General features: G+C 42.6%; 1 protein-coding gene across 1 annotated transcript; it reads left to right on the top strand.

The window, feature by feature from the left end:
- Positions 1-151: 151 nt before the first annotated feature.
- srp68 (signal recognition particle 68) lies at positions 152-18,822 on the top strand. The gene is made up of 16 exons (XM_056585780.1): positions 152-300; positions 716-782; positions 1,040-1,153; positions 1,294-1,489; positions 1,833-1,915; positions 2,025-2,134; positions 4,470-4,549; positions 5,105-5,245; positions 13,667-13,762; positions 13,938-14,002; positions 14,119-14,272; positions 14,383-14,477; positions 14,793-14,916; positions 16,264-16,339; positions 16,481-16,533; positions 16,699-18,822. The coding sequence occupies exons 1-16, from the start codon at positions 213-215 to the stop codon at positions 16,924-16,926; spliced, it is 1,770 nt and encodes a 589-aa protein (XP_056441755.1). The 5' UTR covers positions 152-212; the 3' UTR covers positions 16,927-18,822.
- The last annotated feature ends 1,353 nt before the right edge of the window (positions 18,823-20,175 follow it).

The following is a 20,175-nucleotide window of genomic DNA, read 5'->3' as shown; positions in this document are numbered from 1 at the left end:
CACAAATATAAGGAAAAACATAATTATTCAATATTATTAACGCATTTAATTCATAATATTTTGGTGGCCTCATAATTGGTTTACTAATTAACCGTATAGTTTGCCAAGTCTCGTGAGCTTTGAGTTGTACGAGACGTCACTCCCTCTACCATGATTGGTTGGCCCTTCTTTACCAGTGCATGTGGGTGCTGCTTAGCTACTAGCATTTGAGGATGGCCCAAGACAAGCAGAATGAGGCAAAAATTGCCTCAATGGATGAAAATAAAGAAAATGTATCCGACCCAGGAGTTGGATTGGAGAGTATCCTTTATACACTAAACGTCCCGTCATGTGCGGATTGTAATTGTCTTCATGATCATATTTGTCGGCTTGCCTCTGTATAGGCTAGCTAGGTTGGAGATAAGCTAACTTGTGCTACGTGTCATTCTGAACCGCCTTGCTCATTGAATGGTAATCGTGTAAATCTACTAAAATTTGTCCGTTATGTTGTGCATTTCCTGTTAAAAGGGCATATCACCACATAATTAATACGAATATACTGTCTCCTTTCTATGTAATTTACACAAAGCCCTTGCTATCTACTGTTTTAAAGCTACCAGCTGCTTTCAGGTTGAGGACTACAAACTGTTGGATTACTTGGGCATTTCTTAATGGCAAATCTTTCGGGTGTGTTACTTTTATATGAACGTATGTTTCCCATAACTACAAATTGCAGTTCTGCAAATCATCAAGGATTCTCAGCAGCAGCACGGCCTCAGACATGGAGACTACCAGAGATACAGGTCTGTTACGTCTAAATGTGACCGGATTGTGTGTAATTTATTATACGTTATATCTTTGATCACAGATGGCTACATTTACTATGTGGCTTAAACATACTGTTATGTCTAAGTGTAGTTATGTATGCTCACTCTTAAATTACTGTCATACATAAAGCATTGTTTATGTTAATGTCTATCATACAGATACTAATGATTGTTGTGGATGATGGCAATTATAATCTTGGTATGATTCTAATATTTACATATTCTGTGTCCAGGGGTTACTGTTCGCGGCGGCTGCGGCGGTTGCGAAAAACCCTAGGCTTTAAGATGGGGAACCGCCACAAGTACACTGGCAAGAAGATAACCGAGGAGATGCTCTCTGACAGCAGGTTTGGAAGCTGTCCATAGCAATGTGACTTGTCCGAAATGAATGGTAGACACACAGTGATAAATGTAAGGCTGTACAGCGTGGTTCTCGTTAGGTTTAGGGAATGTGACTCGGCGTCTCTCCCTTGTGCTGCTCTTCAAGGTATCTGCTGCTGGTTCTGATGGAGGCCGAGAGGTCCTGGAGCTACGCCATGCAACTAAAGCAGGAGGCCAACACGGAGCCCCGCAAGCGCTTCCACCTGATGTCGCGACTGCGCAAGGCAGCCAAACACGGCCAGAAGCTGGAGAAGCTGTGCGAGAGCCCCAGCATCGATGCAAAGACCAAGCTTGAGGCCCAGGTACACACATGGCTCCCTGTGCACCAGAGCCTCCTTGCCTCTAGAACTGGTTTGGGTTAGCTTGTATCACCATTGAGATACCACACCTAAAAATACAGCCTGCACTGCTAAATTAGTTTTATCTAGTGGAGGAAGTGTACAGTGGATCTGATATTAAATGATGATTCATAACCCATCATCATTTAATGCAAAAGATTTCCAGTGGTTTGTGTGGGTCGTTTTCGTTTATGAAAATTTGTTTGGGCACTTAAAAATCACATGCTTCTTTAGGTCAGTTGTTGGCACATGCAGTTTGTATGCAATTTGCGACCTTCCCTCAATGAATTGAGATTTTTTTTTGTAGGCCTACACAGCGTACCTGACTGGCATGGTAGAGTTTGAACTGCAGGAGTGGAAGCCAGCCATGGAGGCTTTCAACAAGTGCAAGTAAGAATTTTACAGAATTAAAAAACGATATATATGGTGGTAGATAAATATGCAGGTAATTAATGCATGAATGGATAACAAGTCAATTAATGTATGTGTCTGTTGTCAGGACCATCTATGAGAAGCTAGCAAGCGCCTTCACTGAAGAGTTGGCAGTGCTGTATCACCAGCGTGTTGAGGAAATCTCACCCAACATCCGCTACTGTGCTTACAACATTGGTGAGTACTAATTTGCTATAAATGGCGCCTTTTGCAAAATGGATATTGCACTGTATGTGTACAGTCCCGAATTGTGAGTCAGTGCTCTCTATAACAAAAGACAACGCAGCGATTTAAAAAATAAATGCCATGAGAGGCAGCATTAATTTAATATCATTTTCTTGTAAATAAATGTTTTTTAGTATAATGCCTTCTAGTGGACAGAACCTTTATTATTGCCAATGCATAAGCCTGTCTATACAGAGTTAGGTTTAAAAAATGAATAAATGAATAAATTTAATTTAATTATCGCCGATGTATATACTTCCACCCACACTTTTGTGAGTTCACATGCATAGATTTCAATATAGCATGCATATACATAGTTTACATACCCACATATTGGTGAGCTCACATGCATGCAAATCAAAATAGCATTCAAGTACAATAATTCCTTTAAAGGGTTTTTATTTACAAATGTACTTGTCATTTATAATAATCATTATCTTTAAATAAACAGCAAGTTATTTGCTAAATGTCACATCATTTAGTTGAATACATCAGGTTAAACACACGAGGGAGTCATCGAGCCCTCAACAACTGTGATTACCGATGTAAGCTGTAGGCTTTATGCTTGTTTACATATACAATGCAGTACCACAAGCATGTTGTATTTTTTGGTATGTGGTTCATATTTTTTCACCTTATGTGGTAATCACCCATTCCTCTTTATTAGTGTGAATGCTGTATCAGCATTCACACTCAAGATATTTTATTCTTCATTAGTGTGTCTTTTTTGGTCTTCTACTACTTCTGAATACTTTAAAGGAGACATATTATGGTGTTTCCCAACAAGTAAACATGGTATATGAGTTCCAGAAAAATAAGCTTTTTGCTGGAAATAGCTTTTAGGAAAAAAATCTTGCCTACCGCTATTCCCCTCTGTCCATTCAGAATGTGTGTTTCTGGTGTCTGTAGCTTTAAAGCAAATTAAAAGCTTAGCTTTTTTTTTTTCTGCTGCCCATTGACCAATGAGCTGTCAGAGTGAACCACAGCATGGAGGAGAACTGATTGTTGCCATTTGTGGACTCCCGGAGCTCTATATAATAATGATGATGATGATAATAAGGATGTAGAGGTATTATATCTATTATCACGGCCAAAAGCTATGTGCGCCTCGGATGATATTATGAATCATAAAGACTGCGTCTTATGTCTCTGGTACTTCCACAACAAGTAAAGACCCGTAGTGGGGGTTATCTCTGCCATGGTTGAGAAGAATTGGGGGGAAGGAACTTTGGCCTTGACTCTCTGAAGTCCATATTGAACCGCGACATGGAGGAGAAAGGGATTGCACTCCTGGAGCTGAGCTGCCGGACTGCCGCCGAGCTCCCCCCTCCGGAGCTGCCGGACTGCCGCCAGAGCTTCGGCAGCAGTCCGGCAGCTCCGGCGGGGGAAGCTCGTCAGCAGTCCGGCAGCTCCGGCAGAGAAAGAAATTGTACTCCCGGAGCTGCCGGAGTGCCGCCGAGCTTCCCCACCCGAGCTGCCGGACTGCCGCCGAAGCTCCCCTGCCGGAGCTGCCGGACTGCCGCAGGAGCTCCCCTGCCGGAGCTGCCGGACTGCCGCAGGAGCTCCCCTGCCGGAGCTGCCGGACTGCCGCAGGAGCTTCGGTGGCAGCTCCGCCGGACTCCCTGCCAGGCAGTGACATGGCAAACTGACAAATTAGACATCTATTGTTGTATGGAATATCCCTGCTTCTGAAATGCGTGAACATCCTAGCCCAGTACTCGTCTGCTGGTCCACAAAATCTTAGCTATGCTCTGATTGGAGGGGGTGGGGAAGTGGGAGGTAATATTCAATATGCCCCCTTCCTACGTAGGAGGGGGTGCCGAATCTGCCTGACTCCTTTTGTAACTGTAGGTGGGGTACTTTCAGAAATGCATGTCATTCAAAAAATGATGTAGACTTTTTTCATATTTGTATGCGTGTGGGAGCACCAGAAACCCAAAACGACACCCAAAATCCAAGGAAAAGTGTTGTTTCATAATATGTCCCCTCTAAGCTACAGAAAAAATGTCTTCAGTCCAATTCACTTTACATTTCTGCATTCTCAGCAATGATTGAGCTTTTTATTCAGCTGTCGGCATTCACCCGCATTTTCTAATCCTAACCCTAACCTATCAATATATTTAACAAATATTTAATAAAAGGTGTATGTTTTTAATGTGTTTTTTAAGACTTCACAACAAAATTATATGATCTCAATGCATATGGTCTAGTCCTATCGTGATCTCATCTCTCATTGGCTCATTCAGATTGGCTCCCTATTGAAAGTGTAATGGCTTTTGATTGGCAGGTGACCAGAACGCTATAAACGACCTGATGCAGATGAGGCTGATCGGCGGTGGAGGGAACATGATGGCAGAGAAGCTCGAGGTCAGTCCGGTTCTTCTCAAATTGAAAACATTCATGGCCAGAGCACCAGGAAAGGACATGCGCACATTTGTACCATTGATTCCATTGTTCCAAACTGCACAAATTGCAAACCAGTTTCATGAAACCACGCCAACAGTGCCTCTTGGGTCGCGACGTCAGACTACCTCGGGAAAGGAAGTCTGACGTCACAAAAGAACGCCACCAGCGCTCAGTAGAGTGGACCGTTCCACATAGGGTTTTGGGAATAGTGGCAAAAACATAGGATTTTACCACTTTTTCCTCTAAATTTGAGTTATTTCGGTAAAAGTGATATGATCATATAAGACGAATAACTATGTTTAAAACAAAATAAAAGTGGTTTTGGAGTTACTCTTCTCTATGTCCTCAATGGGCACCATTTTTGATGGTGTCTAACCCTGAGGAAAAATATTTTGATGGATCTCCAAGAGTGTTTGCCAGAGTTGGTAAGATGTCAGGAGGCATTTTTGTGCATGATCTAGTTAAATAATTTACGAAAATGCCCACGGATATTTTACCAGCCGAGTTGTTTTCTAGGCACTGATCACCCAGACCCGGGCCAAGCAGGCGGCCACCATGAGCGAAGTGGAGTGGAGAGGACGTACGCTGCCCGTCAAGATCGACAAAGCCCGCATCTTCCTCCTGGGGCTGGCCGACAACGAGGCCGCCATCGCTCAGGTCAGTCCGCCGGTGGAACGGTAGTCCTATAGAATTCATTGTTGTTTTACACCCTTTGTGTCACCCTGTGGTTTCCTGTAGTCGTGTTATGTATACAACAGGATGAACCCACAATCTGTTTTGTCAACATCATTTTCTGACGTAATCGTACAATAGTTTGCTAAGCCGCGCCTTTTTTCAGATTTTTCGATTCTGCGGCTTATATAACGGCTAATCTATGGATTTTTACTAGGGATGGGCATTTGAAGAAATTTCCTTGATCGAGCATCGCTAGAGTTATCGATCAATTATCGATTAATCATTAACTTTTTTCTATAGGCTATATTGAAATTCCCGTTGGTAGAAAATACAAAATGCAGCATGTTTTTATCAATGAAATCTTTATTCCAACAATAATGTATGGGCCAACATTAATACAATACAGTTAACTTGAAGACCTACAACTGTTTAACAGTTTTAAAATAATAAATACAGGCATTATAGGTTATAGGCCTATGCGGCGCTCGTAAAGTCCGAACAATGCGCCTACAGGCGCTCTTAAAGGTTTGGAAACGATTCAACAAGACTAAATCTGTAGCCTATTACAATAAGTAGCCAACTTATCGGACAACAATAATCAAACAAAGGCAGTAGGCTAAAAGTGGGCATTAAACTGTATAACTGTTTTGGAAAAAAAGGGGGAAAAAAGGCAGACATATAATGCCTATAGGCTGCAGCCGGCGCGCGGAAAAGGCTCGCAACAAAAAGATGAGCCACCCATTTACAAACAATTGCATGAACTAGTCTATCTAAAAGCAATACCTTATTGAACATATATAATGCTGAACTTGTTGCTAAAATATCAGTTTTGGCAAAATGTAACGACTCCAAGAGGCACCAAGCCGAAAGAAAAGCGGAGCGAGAGACAACATATTAAGAAAAAAAAGAACGACTCAAATACGGTGGTGACTGTCCCTACTGTCCATAGCATACAGTAACTCCAGCCTAGATATTTTTGTTTAGGAATATAAGCATGTTAACATGCTCGGGGGTCAGACGCGAACGCAGCCTTGTAACTGTCAGTCCAGCAGCAGAAAACACCCGCTTTGACGGGACCGAAGTTGCGGGGATGCAGAGGTATTGTCGCGCAAACACAACGTCCTTTTGATCAATAACAATATAAATTGATCGCATTTCTTAACGATCAATTATCGAGCATCGATTAATTATGCCCATCCCTAATTTTTACAGCTAACGGCCACTAGGGGACCTCCTAGTCTATGGATTTTACAGGTTACAGTCCACCAACTTTAACTCTATGGGCTCTATGACCGGACCGCGCCCCCCCCCCTTTAAGCGGCGGGCTCCAGTGCGGCTTATATATGTACACATCATTCAATTTAGCTGCTGCGGCTTATACTACGGTGTGCCTTATAGGGCGGAAAATACAGTAATTATCTTTAAAAGCACATTGAGACTCATTTATCTTTATTTAAAGGGCCCCAGTGTTATTAAAGGGCCCCAGTGCTGGATGGCATACCTCTAATGCAAAATCAATGTGTTGTTGAGATTGGGTAGATCTTTTTTCCCCTCATCAGGGCTCCAGACTAACTTTATGCGTTGGTTGCACTGGTGCGCCTAACTTATTTTTTTAGGTGCACCTTTTTATCGCTCTCCATAACTTTCATATAATGTGAATGATTTTCGAATAAGAATAATGGTGCGTTCCAGGCAACCCGTAACCCGTGTTGTCACAACCTTCTACCCGGGAAAATGCCCTGGAACGGCAGACAAACCCGCAACTCACTACCCGTGAACTCGTACCAGACCGATTCACTCCCAGTACCAGCTCGTAACTTACGGGCTAAAAAGTGTCCCTGGAACGCAGCATGAGGTGTAGAGAAATGCTTGTCTTTATTTGAGGCACAATTATATATACAAATACAAATAAAGTGTTTCAAGTTTTTCACTGAGCTGAAATGGAACATTTAAAACAAAAAAAAATAAGCAAAATAAAACATTTCCAAATAAAAGGGCTTCTGCGGGTAATTCAACTCTCTGAATAACTACTCTCAGTAGTAGGGCAGGTTGGAACAGTAGGCTTATTTTTTTTGGACGAAAAAACATTCTATGTTTTTACCTCGCTTAATTTTCCCCCTCTTTTGTCGCGTTTATTTTCTTTATCCGTTTCAGTTACTCTGGCGCTCGTTCGCAATTAAAAAAACAAAAACACAAGCAGTGAACAGGACCAGAGCCAATCACGGGCAAAGAACCGACAAGCTCTTTCTCTTATTGGTTTAGACCACGATATGATCCTACCATGAGTAGGGATGGGGATCATTAATATTTATTGATATCGATACCATTTTCGATAGTGGTATCGTGTCTTTATCGATACCACTATCGATACTTTTCCATTAATTTGTGGAAATACAAGGTTTTTAGTGATGAGGAAATTGAGGAAATGATGAGGATAATTGCATTTTAAATTAAATATGTAATTCTTAATAAATATTGAGCAGTATTTTTAGTTATATAAACTAAAAGGATTAGAGCACTATACAACTGTATTAGTAATACAGAAACATGAGTAGGTAATACAATATTGCTATGTTTCTCACCAAAAACTCAATTTACTGTTTCTTTATGTTACATTTGAACGCATCATGATAACCTAAATCGTTTTACTGAGCCAACCTCAACACATCATCACGCAGCACATCTGCAACTTTATTTACTTTTTAAGATAACTAGCTTGTATTCTGCTAATAACACAGATTTCATCATTGGATTACTATTTTTAACTGACGGGACTAGCGACAATGTCTGTGTGCGATTACCGTTCGTAGTTTGAGTGGATGATTAAGACGGGCCCCTCTGTGGTGCGCCAGGAGAAGGAGACGTAGTCTTTTCAACTCGGAGACAGTCGAAGGTACTGCATTTGGTCTTCATTTGATGCACAATCCTCATGTGCTTGGCCATTGAGGTTGTGTTACCCCCTTTACAATAAATGATTTTCGCGTTTCCCGTTCAGCAATCCTCGCTCGCAATTCATTTCTTTGATGAAATAGGTACTAGAGCACAAAATTGTTCCGAATATTACTCTTAAAGTAAACCAGATTGATGCATTTAACTTAGAAAGTACAAAAAAAAAAATCCGGGGGAGCATGCCCCCAGACCCCTAGAGGGTCCCATGTCCAACCACCACCATTGTCTCACAAAATAATTTGGAAAAACACTGAGGGTACATTTTGTAATGGCTAAACAACCCTACATGTGGTGGTCAAATGATCGCCCATTCCGTGAGCCCCCCGACAGGTGGAGCTCAATCTCACTCCTCCCTGAGTCAAGGCCAGGGTGCCGTTTCCTCCTGCCGGAGACCTTTCCTCACACCTTTCAATCACACCCATTGACAAGTCAGTGCTGTGGCATGCAGTACCCTGCATTGCAGTGCTGCATTCTGTGCATTCTGGCTCTCATGAACACAGTGGCTACACCCTGCTGCTCTCTGCTGTGGCTAGATTACAATCGTCAGTTTCGGAGTCAGCCTTTTTGTTTGGTACATGTTAAGCCTTTCAGCCCATTGTTGGCCCACCTGTATTATAATGTAGAACTGCTTTTAGATCCTATTTCAGTACAGTTTATGGTTTATATAGCAAATAGAAGACCTGTAGCAGCACCAGCTGGAATCATTGATTGTCCATATTTATTCGCTTGGAGCTTATTGTTAGGCCAGGACGTGTTGGGTGAGGTCCAAGTACATCATAAATAAGAGCCACTAGAGATGAAGGGAAAGCAGTCTACCGCAACCGTACAATCATTGTATGAAGGTGAACGACAAATTCCAGTAGCGGATGGCAAGACTCTGACAAGAAGGCAGAAAGACACGGGTCAATGTTTCCCTATCGTTCTTCACATCTAGATTGTGCAAACATGATGCAACGGTGCGATGATACTGTCCGCAATCAGATCTCTGACAACATTCGATTTATATGAGGCTTCCTGTCGCATCAACAAAATCCTCATCCGATTTGTGGGAGCATAGTCGTGAACGGGGGCGTAATCCTGTGTTTCCTCTATGCACTGGTCCATCAGCAGTCCTACAGAGGTCTGACGGGTTGGGCCGGTTGTCCTGGGCGTTTCTCGGGTGTGGGACCATGACCAACACTCACTGGGCGGATGAGATTTTTGATGCATGATGAAAAGAAAAGTAACTTGAAACTTAATTAATGTTAACCACAGTGTGTCCTAATATAAATTCCTGACGTGGGCTTGATGATGTATCCAATTTATATTCAAAGGCAAATAGGGATCCAAAGCCCGGAATTGGTTTAGTTAGTTATAATCCATTCATTGATTTTAGACTGATTCATTTTAAGTATGCAAAAGCCTTAAAGAGAGCCTGACACTGCATAATTGTTGACTTCTTGTTTACTTTCAAGTATCGGGTCTCCGACTCATAGAAACCAACTGGAATCTCAATCTTTTTTTAGAAAATGTATTAAATAATGATTATAAAAGATACCTTAAACCTTATTAAATGTGGTTTTTATACCAACTGCGTCAACTTGTTTGCCTTCGGAATTGTTGAGTCATCATTTTGGGAGCATTTGTTGATGAGGATTGTAGTACTTTAAAATCCTAAATCAATGTAAATATACTGTAACCTAGGCTAATGGACATTTTGTTTTGCCGTATATCACATCAAATTCAACCATGTATTCCCATAATGACAAGATTAATTACTTATTGGACCAAAAAAAACCTTTCTACCAACACAAGAACTAACATTCCAATGCTCTTATGCTTCTAAAAATGGATGCGGGTCATTACAATGTAATGTTACAATGTACGAGCCCTATAGCGTGCTTCAATTTGCATCAGTTAATCTCTAACCGGTCTGTTCATTGACAAAATGCCTGCATCGGTTTGCCTGATTGACATCACCTCACGCGGCCATCTTTATATCGTTCTAAATTTTTGTGAAATCTTTTCTCTCTTTGAGAGACTAAGATCTACGTTGCGCAATGGGAAAGTCAATGTTGTCTAATTATCATAAGGGGGGTATATTTTGCGTCGTTGGATTTTGGTAATCACTAATCACAAAAATGTTTGAATAATCGGGTTGATATGATTCGGCTGTGATGCATTGTACATTCCACCCCATATGCCTGGAGTCTGTGTTTCATGACGAGGCAGGAGAGGTTGGTGCTTCTCATGCAGTACAATTGTCCCATTCAGACAGACTTTAGGCCTGGAAATTCAAGTCTCTGTTGACTGATTGCCAAGGTCTATCTCCCTAGCTGATTGGGCAAGGAGATCGAAACACACACGCTCACCTTACAAACACATTCCTTGTATACGTGTGTGACATTCTTTTATCAAATTATCATTGTTGCGTTCCAAAAGAACAGTGACAAATGTTTAACATTCTAATGCAAGTCCAAACTTCAGTAGTAAATATGGCTTAGTTATACCATACTATTGTCAGTTTTGCCCAAACCTTTTAAAAAATATCACTAAGATGGGTGTGAGTTTTAAGACATGTTGGTCGGAAATTATAGCGAAATGACAATACATTTGTATTTTAAAGGGTTCTCTTTAAGTCCCTCTATAGCAGAGGTCACTTATGGGCGGACCCAGACTTATAACGGATAAATTACTGAGAATTATAACATTTTGACGGAGCGGTTCTAGTTTTACTGGAGCAGCTGTTCTCGACCAAATGGCACTGGTATAGCGGGCCAGAAATCTGATACAAGTTACATTCATTGTAGTTAGGGGATCAATGGGTCGCAAAACTCACGGTTCGGATCGTGTCACGGCTTGTGAGTCACGGGTCGGATCATTTTCGGATCAACAGCAGGAAAAAAGATAACGGGACAAATGTGACTTTAAATAAAATCTTCAAATGTGTAACAAAATAAAGTGAGAAATTAGGTAATAATCCTGCTGCCTTTAAGCATAGTAAATATAAAAAAAATAAAAAATTGTGTCCACATAAAATAAAAACGTATAAAAAATCATTTAAACAAAATAAATGGATTGTAAATGGAAAAAAAATGAAGAAAAAAAAAACTGTCAAAAGGAAGCACAGAGAACGGGGCAAAAAGACTACAACCAAACACGAACAGCCCATTTCCGCTTCAGCTTCCAGTCGGGTTACCATTTCAACAGGATTTACGAAACGCCAAATAAAATACGACAAACTGTATTTCGCTACGATACTTGATTAGGAACATCAACGAACACCACTTGCCACTCGGTGAGTTGCACATTTCTGAAAACAAACGTTTAGGGTTGTTTTAAGGACACGTTTGTGAATGCCCAAAGCCAGCCATTCTGAAGCAGGCAGGGGCGAATCGAAATGAGCGAAATACCTGAGACGGGTCCAATTGTCAACATTTTGGTGTGTCAACCACTAAATTTCATCCTAGAAAAAACAGAAAGGGGGCTCTATGTGCTAAATACCGGAATTGTCCTTTAAACATGCGCTGATCTCGTGAACGCACAACTTTTATTTCTTTTTTTTATCAGCCGATCCGCGGATCACTTGCGTCCCAAACCTTGAGGGTTGACCCGTACGGATCACGGGTAACCCGTGAACTGTTGCACCACTAATTGTAGATCATCTCACGAGATGCTACTCGGGCAATAGAATCTGCATTTTCATTAGCATTTTGACACGAGTTAGTGAGTGAGACACAGAAACAAACACGGGTGAGATGAAATGAGAACTGTCTGAAAAACATTGAATTAAACATGCAACATGAGTATGGACAGACTCTTACAGGTTCCCTCTTCATACGGGTAGCTCAAAAGCTGTGTCATGTTCCGAGACCTTGCCAATTGTACGTGTTGACCATGGTCGGCTCCCTCCAAAATAAACTCTTTGCCGTTGCATTGTTGTTGCTCTGGAAATAGGTTTGTTCGCCAGCGATTAGTGTTGAACGGATTTGTATTTACCGTCATATGCCATATAACCCAGTGAAATGTCTAAAGGGTATGAATGTATGAAAAAATGTAGGGTTGATCAAATTGGTTGAGACTGTGAAGATGTGAAATGGAGTTGACAAAAAAAAAACTTGGACTTTATCTTCATTAAGATAAAATGTTCCAAGCTCTGGCAGTTATCCATTTTATTTTGAATGTTCTTATTTTACTGTCTTTAAGAATTCCTAATCCGCTCCAACTCGCAACAAAAAGCCAACCAATGTATGGTAATTTGTGTCACACGGGTGACCAGGCAAGTAACAGTGGAGTGAAGAATGTTGTTTAATTTTTTTTTAATTCAGAAAGTATCCAGCATAACTGGGAGGGGCTCAGTCTTACCCAGTGTGACTTTAAGTCGTGAAGCACTTTGAGTCTGCTTCCTGTATGAGAAGTGCTATATAAATAAAGTTGCCTTGCCTTGCCGAAAACTAACCAAACGTCTCTAGTGTGAAAGCAGCCATCAAAACCATGCATACCTAAGATCTGATTTTCAAAGAAGCCATTGTTTTTGTGTTTCTGTATGAATATGCGTTCATTCAACTGTAGACTGTACTGTCCTCTTCTGGTTTGGTTGGAATTTCACATTTCTGAATTTTGGATATTTCCGGCACAAAGCCACATTCTAGTCTGACATTCCACTATGTCAGACTAGGAGGTTGTATTGATTTATTTTGTTAATCTGCCTAATCCTGGTCATTCGATTAAGAGGTAATGCAACCCAAAGGGGCACACTTGGTATCCATTACTCTAGCATTTGAACGTAAATGATCTTTTTACATTGTTAATATTGCATTTCTCCAAGGTGCAAATTTAAGTCCCGAATTTGGGCAGTCAATGTGTCGGATGAATACTGATGACAAGTTGAGGACCTGAAATAGGGTTGCCGCGGTATACGGTGTTACCGTTGTTGTAGACAACACCGATTACTCGGTGTTGCACACCGGCATCAGTTGTTTTTTTTTCCCAGTAATAAAAAAAATTCTTCAGTAATTAATAATATAATTAAGAAAATAAACATGTAATAATAGATAGGCTACCTAATAAACCGTTGGAACACACAAGACCGATAACCATAGCATTGTCAGTAAAGGAACCCCGCGAAGCCCAATCCCTACGAGAGCTCCCCGTGCTACGGCCATCTGGAGGCGCATAGAGCTTTTGGCCGTGATATTATATATAAAATGATGTTATACTATTATATATAGAACGTTATAAGACGCTGTCATCGAGAATTGGCACGCTGCCAGACGATGTCACCGAGTGTGAGAGGAGAGTTGACGGAGAAGATGGCGGTTGACCTAGTTTCAAAGTTTATACCGTTTATACTCGGTAATACCGGTGTTGACACGAGTGTATTACTCGGTGTGAAAATGTCAATAACCGCGGCAACCCTAACCTGAAGTAAACGCCAGCCTTCATGACACTGTTTGTTTTGTCCCTGGTGAGCAGGCATCCAACGAGGACACCAAAGAGCACCTGTACGAGACCCTGCTGTCCGAGTGCAGAGACACCATCCAGGCTGTGAGGGAGGAGCTCAAGGCTGAGGTGAGGACGGCCTCACAGACCACGGCTCCAGCCTGGGCACACACTAGGCTTAAAAGACCGAATGTGAACTCGAGGAACAACTCCTGATCTATGGCCAGTCAAGTGGCAAAGAAGAACAATGCACATCTAGTGTTGTCCCGTTATTTTATGCTGGTCTTCCATCATCCGCCCACAGAAGCAGAGAGAGCGGGGCCCTGATGCGGACACCGGCAAGGTGTCCAACCTGCAGTTCCTGCACAGGTAAAAAAAAACGGTGTCCCCGACAACATGAGCTCATGCTGCATTTCCATCTGTGGGGCTGTGCTGGGAGGTGAGGTCGAAGTGTTATTGATTTGGGGCGGTGGTCCCCGCTCTAGCTACCTGAGCTACATCAAGCTGTGCACGGTGGTGAAGAGGAACGAGAGCATGGCCCACACGCTGCAAGCCAAGCTGAAGGACCCGCACAACGACGAGAACAAGAGGGGGCCCAAGCCCCAGGACCTCATCCGCCTGTATGAGATCATCCTCCAGGTACACGCACTGAGCACACGCATCCTATAGGCTAGAACTGAGTGTATATTGGGAGTACTTTCTCAATAGTTAGTGTCCTCTCTCTGGCATGTTCTCCTCTCCCCTCACAGAGTCTGGCAGAGTTGTCCACCCTACAGGGATTGGAGGAAGACCACACCTTCCAGAAGGAGATGGCCCTCAAGACTCTTGTCTACAAGGCTTACAGGTAACGCATTCACATTCACACATTCATAACTAGGTTGTATTTGTCACGTACAAAGTCACACATGCACAGCTAGCTGTGAGGCGCTTACTTCGGGGGGTAAGCGCCCGATGAATTATGAATTGGTAACCCAATTATGAATTGGGTTACCAATTCATAATACTAATGGCAATCCCTACAATAACAATAGGTATCCAAAGATATTCTGTGAATACCTAATGATACAAAGAAAGGAAGAAGAAATAAGCATTCACTAAGTATGTTTACCGTTGGCCCATGTTGTCCAAACTAATGAGTGTCCATGGCTCCATCCCCCAGGTGCTTCTTTATCGCCCAGTCCTACGTGCTGGTGAAGAAGTGGAGCGAGGCCCTGGTTCTGTACGAGAGGGTGCTCAAGTACGCCAAGGAGGTCCAGTCCAAGGCCAAGAGTATTGGTGACAAGGTCAGCCCAACAGATCTGCGTTCTACCTAGGGCTGGGCGATGTATCGATATTTGAAATATATCGATATTTTTTCAAACGAGATATGGAACGAGACGCTATCGTCAACATCGATATAGTTTAATTAGCGTTGAAAGTACAGCATATTTTATCCAATTAACAGCAGTTTCAAACCGCGACTGCCGCCTGCTATTTCGTAACTCTGCTTATCTCTCCCGCTCACACGGCCCGGGCCCCATTCCAGTCACGACACTTTTTTAAATCCACTACAGCGTGAAACATGGAGTCCGCAGCCAAACGCGGTGCAGAGGAGCTTGTATGTAAGCAGAAGGCAAATGGCTCCATAGTTCGGACATGTTTTGGGTACAAGGTGTCTGACGAATGACAGAATCAGGTCTTTTGCAGAGAGTGCTTCAAATCTGTCGCAACTAAAGGGTCGAGTACCTACGACCGACCTCGTCCATCACTTGCAGCAGCACAACGTGCTCAAAAATGCGTGAAGCGACCCAAAATTTTAAGCTGTCTCGACATTAATAGTACAGCAATTGTCCCAAATTGATTCCGGACTCCCGGACACCCGCTGGAGGGTCCGGCGGGGGTCCGCTCCGGAGGAGCTCAGCTCCGGCCGGTGTCGCTCCATGTCGCCATTCAATTCTGTGATTCAGATTGATGACGAAGTGGAAGAACCAGAGACGTCGGAGAACCCGACGGCTGGGTTCTCTGACGGTCGGGATATATTAATTATATAATTGATAATATAATTATGATTAATACATAATAAGATTCATAATATTCCGGAGGCGCACCAAGCTTTTGGCCGTGATATTATATATAATATTGTAATGTTCTCAAATACGAGGCGGAGGCAGTGTCTAGTCCACGGTTTATTCAACCATCAAACTGTATTCAAATCCGAACGGTAGGAATAGTAACGGTAAATCCAAACAGTAGGTATGTAGGCTATAGTAATAACGGTAACTCCACGGTAACTCCCCCCTCCCCCCCATCAGCAAGGCAGGGTAACGAGCACAGCGACGCAGGCAGGCTGGAAATGAGAGCACAGCGGCGCCACCGATGTAGAGGACGAGTTGGAGCTCGGCAACGGCAACTATGATATTGTTGCGTTAACAAATATCGATATTTATCTTGTATCGATATTCTGCTTGAAGATGTCGAGATATGACTTTTGGTCCATATCGCCCAGCCCTAATTCTACCATTGCTAGAGACACACACACGTCTGACTTACTCTTTCATAGGAAGCGTCTTAAGCTGGAAGTTATTGTACCCGTCTGCATTCATTTGTGTACTCGTTTTAACTTTTCTTATTTTTGTTTCTGTAAAATTAAGGAACTGCCCGACGTCCAGGAACTGATCGCTGAGGTCAACGCTGAGAAGTACTCCCTCCAGGCTGCTGCCATTCTAGGTAGGCTCCACCGCAGGACGGGTCGCCATGGGCACCGCAGGACATCATGCGTTGTATTATTGTCACACTGAAACGCCTTTCATTTAAATGCATGTATTTTCTTTGTCTTGTGATAATCACCATTTCAATTGGCTGTTTCAGACACGGAGGAGGTGAACGAGTCTCCGGCCGAGCGCCCGGTGAAGGACAACACGGTGAGCCGACAGGGACATCACCGCCTCCATGGGGGAACATTTTGGACGCTTTGATTTTGGCCTTTTTAAATCAGTTTTATTTATCTTGTTCTCATTCAAATTTATAAGGCGTGTATTTATTTAGTTTAATTTTTCTGCCATCCTTTCTTCACCATTTTTCCGCAGCCTCTGTGCGACCGATTGGAGACCTTCCGGCTGGACCCGGCCCTGGTGGGCAAGCAGCCCAACCTGGTGCACTTCCCCCCGGGCTTCCAGCCCATCCCCTGCAAGCCCCTGTTCTTCGACCTGGCCCTCAACCACGTGGCGTTCCCGCCGCTCGACGACAAGGTGGAGCAGAAGGGCAAGGGCGGCCTGACCGGCTACATCAAGGGCATCTTCGGCTTCGGCAGCTAAACCGTCTCCAGAGCCACCAGTCCTGCCATCCAACGGCAAGCGGCCAGGCCCCACTGGTCAGCTGGAATGGTCTTTCCCCCTTCTTGTTTGGTTCTCACCTTTTTCAGGGGACGTCTTATCAGGGGTATCTATGGCCTTGAAACCATTTGAAATGAAGTGGCCTACATCGATCCAAGGCCTTCTGCCCCCGGATCCCCACGGTGCCGGTGGTGATCCGGCTGCTTCTGGACTGCTGGCACCATTAGCGATATCTCTGTTCAGCCTAACTAAGCCCGTCTGGCATATTTCTTTCATTTAAATGTTTTGAGGGGTTTTTCTATTGACACACTCTGATAGTGTAAACCTGGGTACCAGTTCTGACGAGAATACATAATCATGCATGAGAGAGCCAAGGGCCTAAATGGGAGGTGTTCATCCTGGTAGAGACCGGTTGGTTATCTGCTCTTGTTCTGCCTGCTCTCTCCACAGTAGGAGGATGAGAAGAATGAATGGCATCCTCATTCTCAGCAGTTATCATTCTGACAGTGGAGTGGCCTGCATATTTTTATTATAATTTTTTTCAGGCAACCCAACACCATTTTTTGCCAACTAGAAGGACAACTTATTTAACCTTAAAATTCTACAGTGAACACTTTGGTTTGATGTTGGTTAACACGCAGCCTCTGCATGCTGTCTTTGAAGTTTGCTTGGTGGTTATTTTTTAAAGCCGCTCCTGCAGCTTAGCCGTCTAAAACTTGTGGTGTGAATATACAGTGTATCTCCAGGGTACACTATACAGTGTACCCTGGCATTATTTTGTGTTCATCATCCTTTGCGTGTGCACTGCATCATTGTCGCTCTTTCCACCTGCGCCTCCAACCCCAGGCCAGCTCTCCTCTTGTAGACACCAGTTTAACCTTGGACACTGGTTCTAGTGTCTGTACACACGCAGCATTCTGTACCTCTCACTGTATCTGTTTTTCTTTAATATGGTTATTAGTTACTCTTTATTTTAACCAATGTATTTTACCTTCTTCAGTGGTCGGGCAGAAGTTTGTGCTAATTATTTGCATTGTAACTTCATAATTGTGGGATCAGTATTTTTAATTGGTGTTTGAGTTTTATTGGAAACTAAGGTGTGTAATGCCGCAAAAAAAACGATCAATGAAACAATTGCTAAGAATGTTTAAATGAATTTGATTTTGAAGGCCTCCAATTAAATAAATGGGACAATTGCTCCAAACATGCGTGTTCTGGTGCAGTTGATTGTCTTGATCATCAATTCAGGACAAAAACAGGACTGAGAGTCATCGGAAGTCATTTCGGAATGGGTTTGGATCCAACGTAATATATATATATTTTTGGAATGTCTTCATGCCAACAATGTTGTATTTTGTATCGACTTCTGTTACGCTGGAAGGTGAGGTGTTTAGCATAAACATGTAGCAGGTACCGGATAACTCCTCAAACGAGGAAGTTGTTTTTGCGTCACTGGGGTGTGGAGGTAAAACGGCATGGAATACCACAGCAGGGTGCGCACTGCATACTTTGCTGATAACCCATTTAGTTTAGGAGTAAATAACCTTGCACTTGCGATTGACAATAGTAGTTGCTTGGTTGCACCCAATAAATAAAGAAAATAAACAATACTGATCATTTTTTTAAACCATGATAAGGCAGCAGTCCATTCAAGTTTCCAAGGCAAGCAAAATATCTAATGAACTTTAGTCTGTAATCCCTGGTTTCATTTATATATAATTTCTTAGATGCACCCAATAGGCAGGTAAATTACTAAAATATTCATACTAACATAAGATCCCACACTGGTATGAGTGAGTACGAGCGGCCTTACACTTTTCCTGGAAGAGGTAGACCTCTTTCCCCATGTCCACCATTAAGTGCCAAGGACATCATTTAGTTTCTACCCTCAGCCCTGCCGTTCCTTGCAGTAGCTAGCAAACTGCCACAGCATAGTGACAAGGTGGTGTTCATATGACGTATTGTATATTCTGTTAACCAGACAAACCCACTTATTGTTTTTAAGTCATACTTGTGTCTGTCCCACCATAGCCCATCATGTTCCTATCCCTTGCTTCACTTTTCTTACCCACTGAGGACTCAAAACAGAAGCAATAAATGCATGCGGAGTTAATGAAGGAATTATATCCAATAATGTCAAATTGTTTCAGCGTTATGGAAATGACTGGATGGGGGGGGGGGGTGGTGGATGGCTGACACAAGGGGGGTCTGCTTTTGCAGCTGGTGCACTGCAGGTATGATCCTGAAAGAACAATGAATGAAAATACTAATAGCATACCTACAAACGCATGTAAACAATGAACACATGTCCCTGAGCAAAACATATTTCTCGAGCAGTTTGACCTTTGACCGTCAAGTGTAGCTAAGAGGACACGCGCTGGAACTTCAGTCCGACCACAAATTCCGTCCGGACAAATATCCATGTGTGGCTCTGACTCTTAGCTCCTTGATTATGAAGGAGTCGTCTGGCCACTACTAATGCTCCCACGGTGTTTGTTTCCACCAATGAAAACAATGTCAATGTTTCAGTTGGATCTTCATCTGGAACTTTTTAACATTCACCCTACACAATCAAATATAATCCAAGAATATAGTATACATATCTGTTCTAATCATTTTTCCTACTCTAAGAGGACCCTGGAATATTACCACAATAAACAACATAACAATCCTTTTACCCCCTGCACCTGCACAAAAACACCTATGGATCAGATTTGAACACGACCAAGAATCATTTTAAACTAGCAGCACAATAGGGAACATGGCAATATTTATTTTGCTAGAGCTAGCGCAGTTGCTATGAAAGCTGCCAAACAACATTCCACTCCCTGATCCTCCATTGTTGACGTATTACAGAGACGCCCTCACAATGAGTGACCTGCATGCTCCAGTACCACACCGAGCCATAATACTGTATGGAGAAACACATTTGCTTTCTGCTATCTTATTACAAAATGACAGGACCACATGTATTGTGTCCTGAACCTCTTTGTATTTCATCTATCAAACTAATCTTCTGCATGGCCTAGAAATGTTAATTTGGGAAGTTGTTTTAGGATGAATCTAAATTGACTTACTTCCATGTAATGAAGATCCAGGTGAATGTAAGGCTTGCTCACAGCTATGTTGGGAATCCAACAGAAAGTCTCTCGGTATGAACATTTTTGCTCAATGGACAGCGTAAAAAGTAGCAGTGCATTAGTAAACAATATATAATTCATGTTATTGATT

Source organism: Gadus chalcogrammus, chromosome 3, assembly GCF_026213295.1.
Source record: "Gadus chalcogrammus isolate NIFS_2021 chromosome 3, NIFS_Gcha_1.0, whole genome shotgun sequence".
NCBI classification, from domain to species: Eukaryota; Metazoa; Chordata; class Actinopteri; order Gadiformes; family Gadidae; genus Gadus; species Gadus chalcogrammus.
Note: the sequence above shows the minus strand (reverse complement) of the source record. Positions and strands in the feature narration are given on the sequence as shown.

Coding starts and splice junctions, on each gene's coding strand:
- srp68 (XM_056585780.1), top strand. CDS start 213: ATGGCCCAAGACAAGCAGAATGAGGCAAAAATTGCCTCAATGGATGAA. Junction 1,154..1,293: donor GAGATGCTCTCTGACAGCAG/GTTTGGAAGCTG, acceptor CTGCTCTTCAAG/GTATCTGCTGCTGGTTCTGA. Junction 5,246..13,666: donor ACGAGGCCGCCATCGCTCAG/GTCAGTCCGCCG, acceptor CCTGGTGAGCAG/GCATCCAACGAGGACACCAA.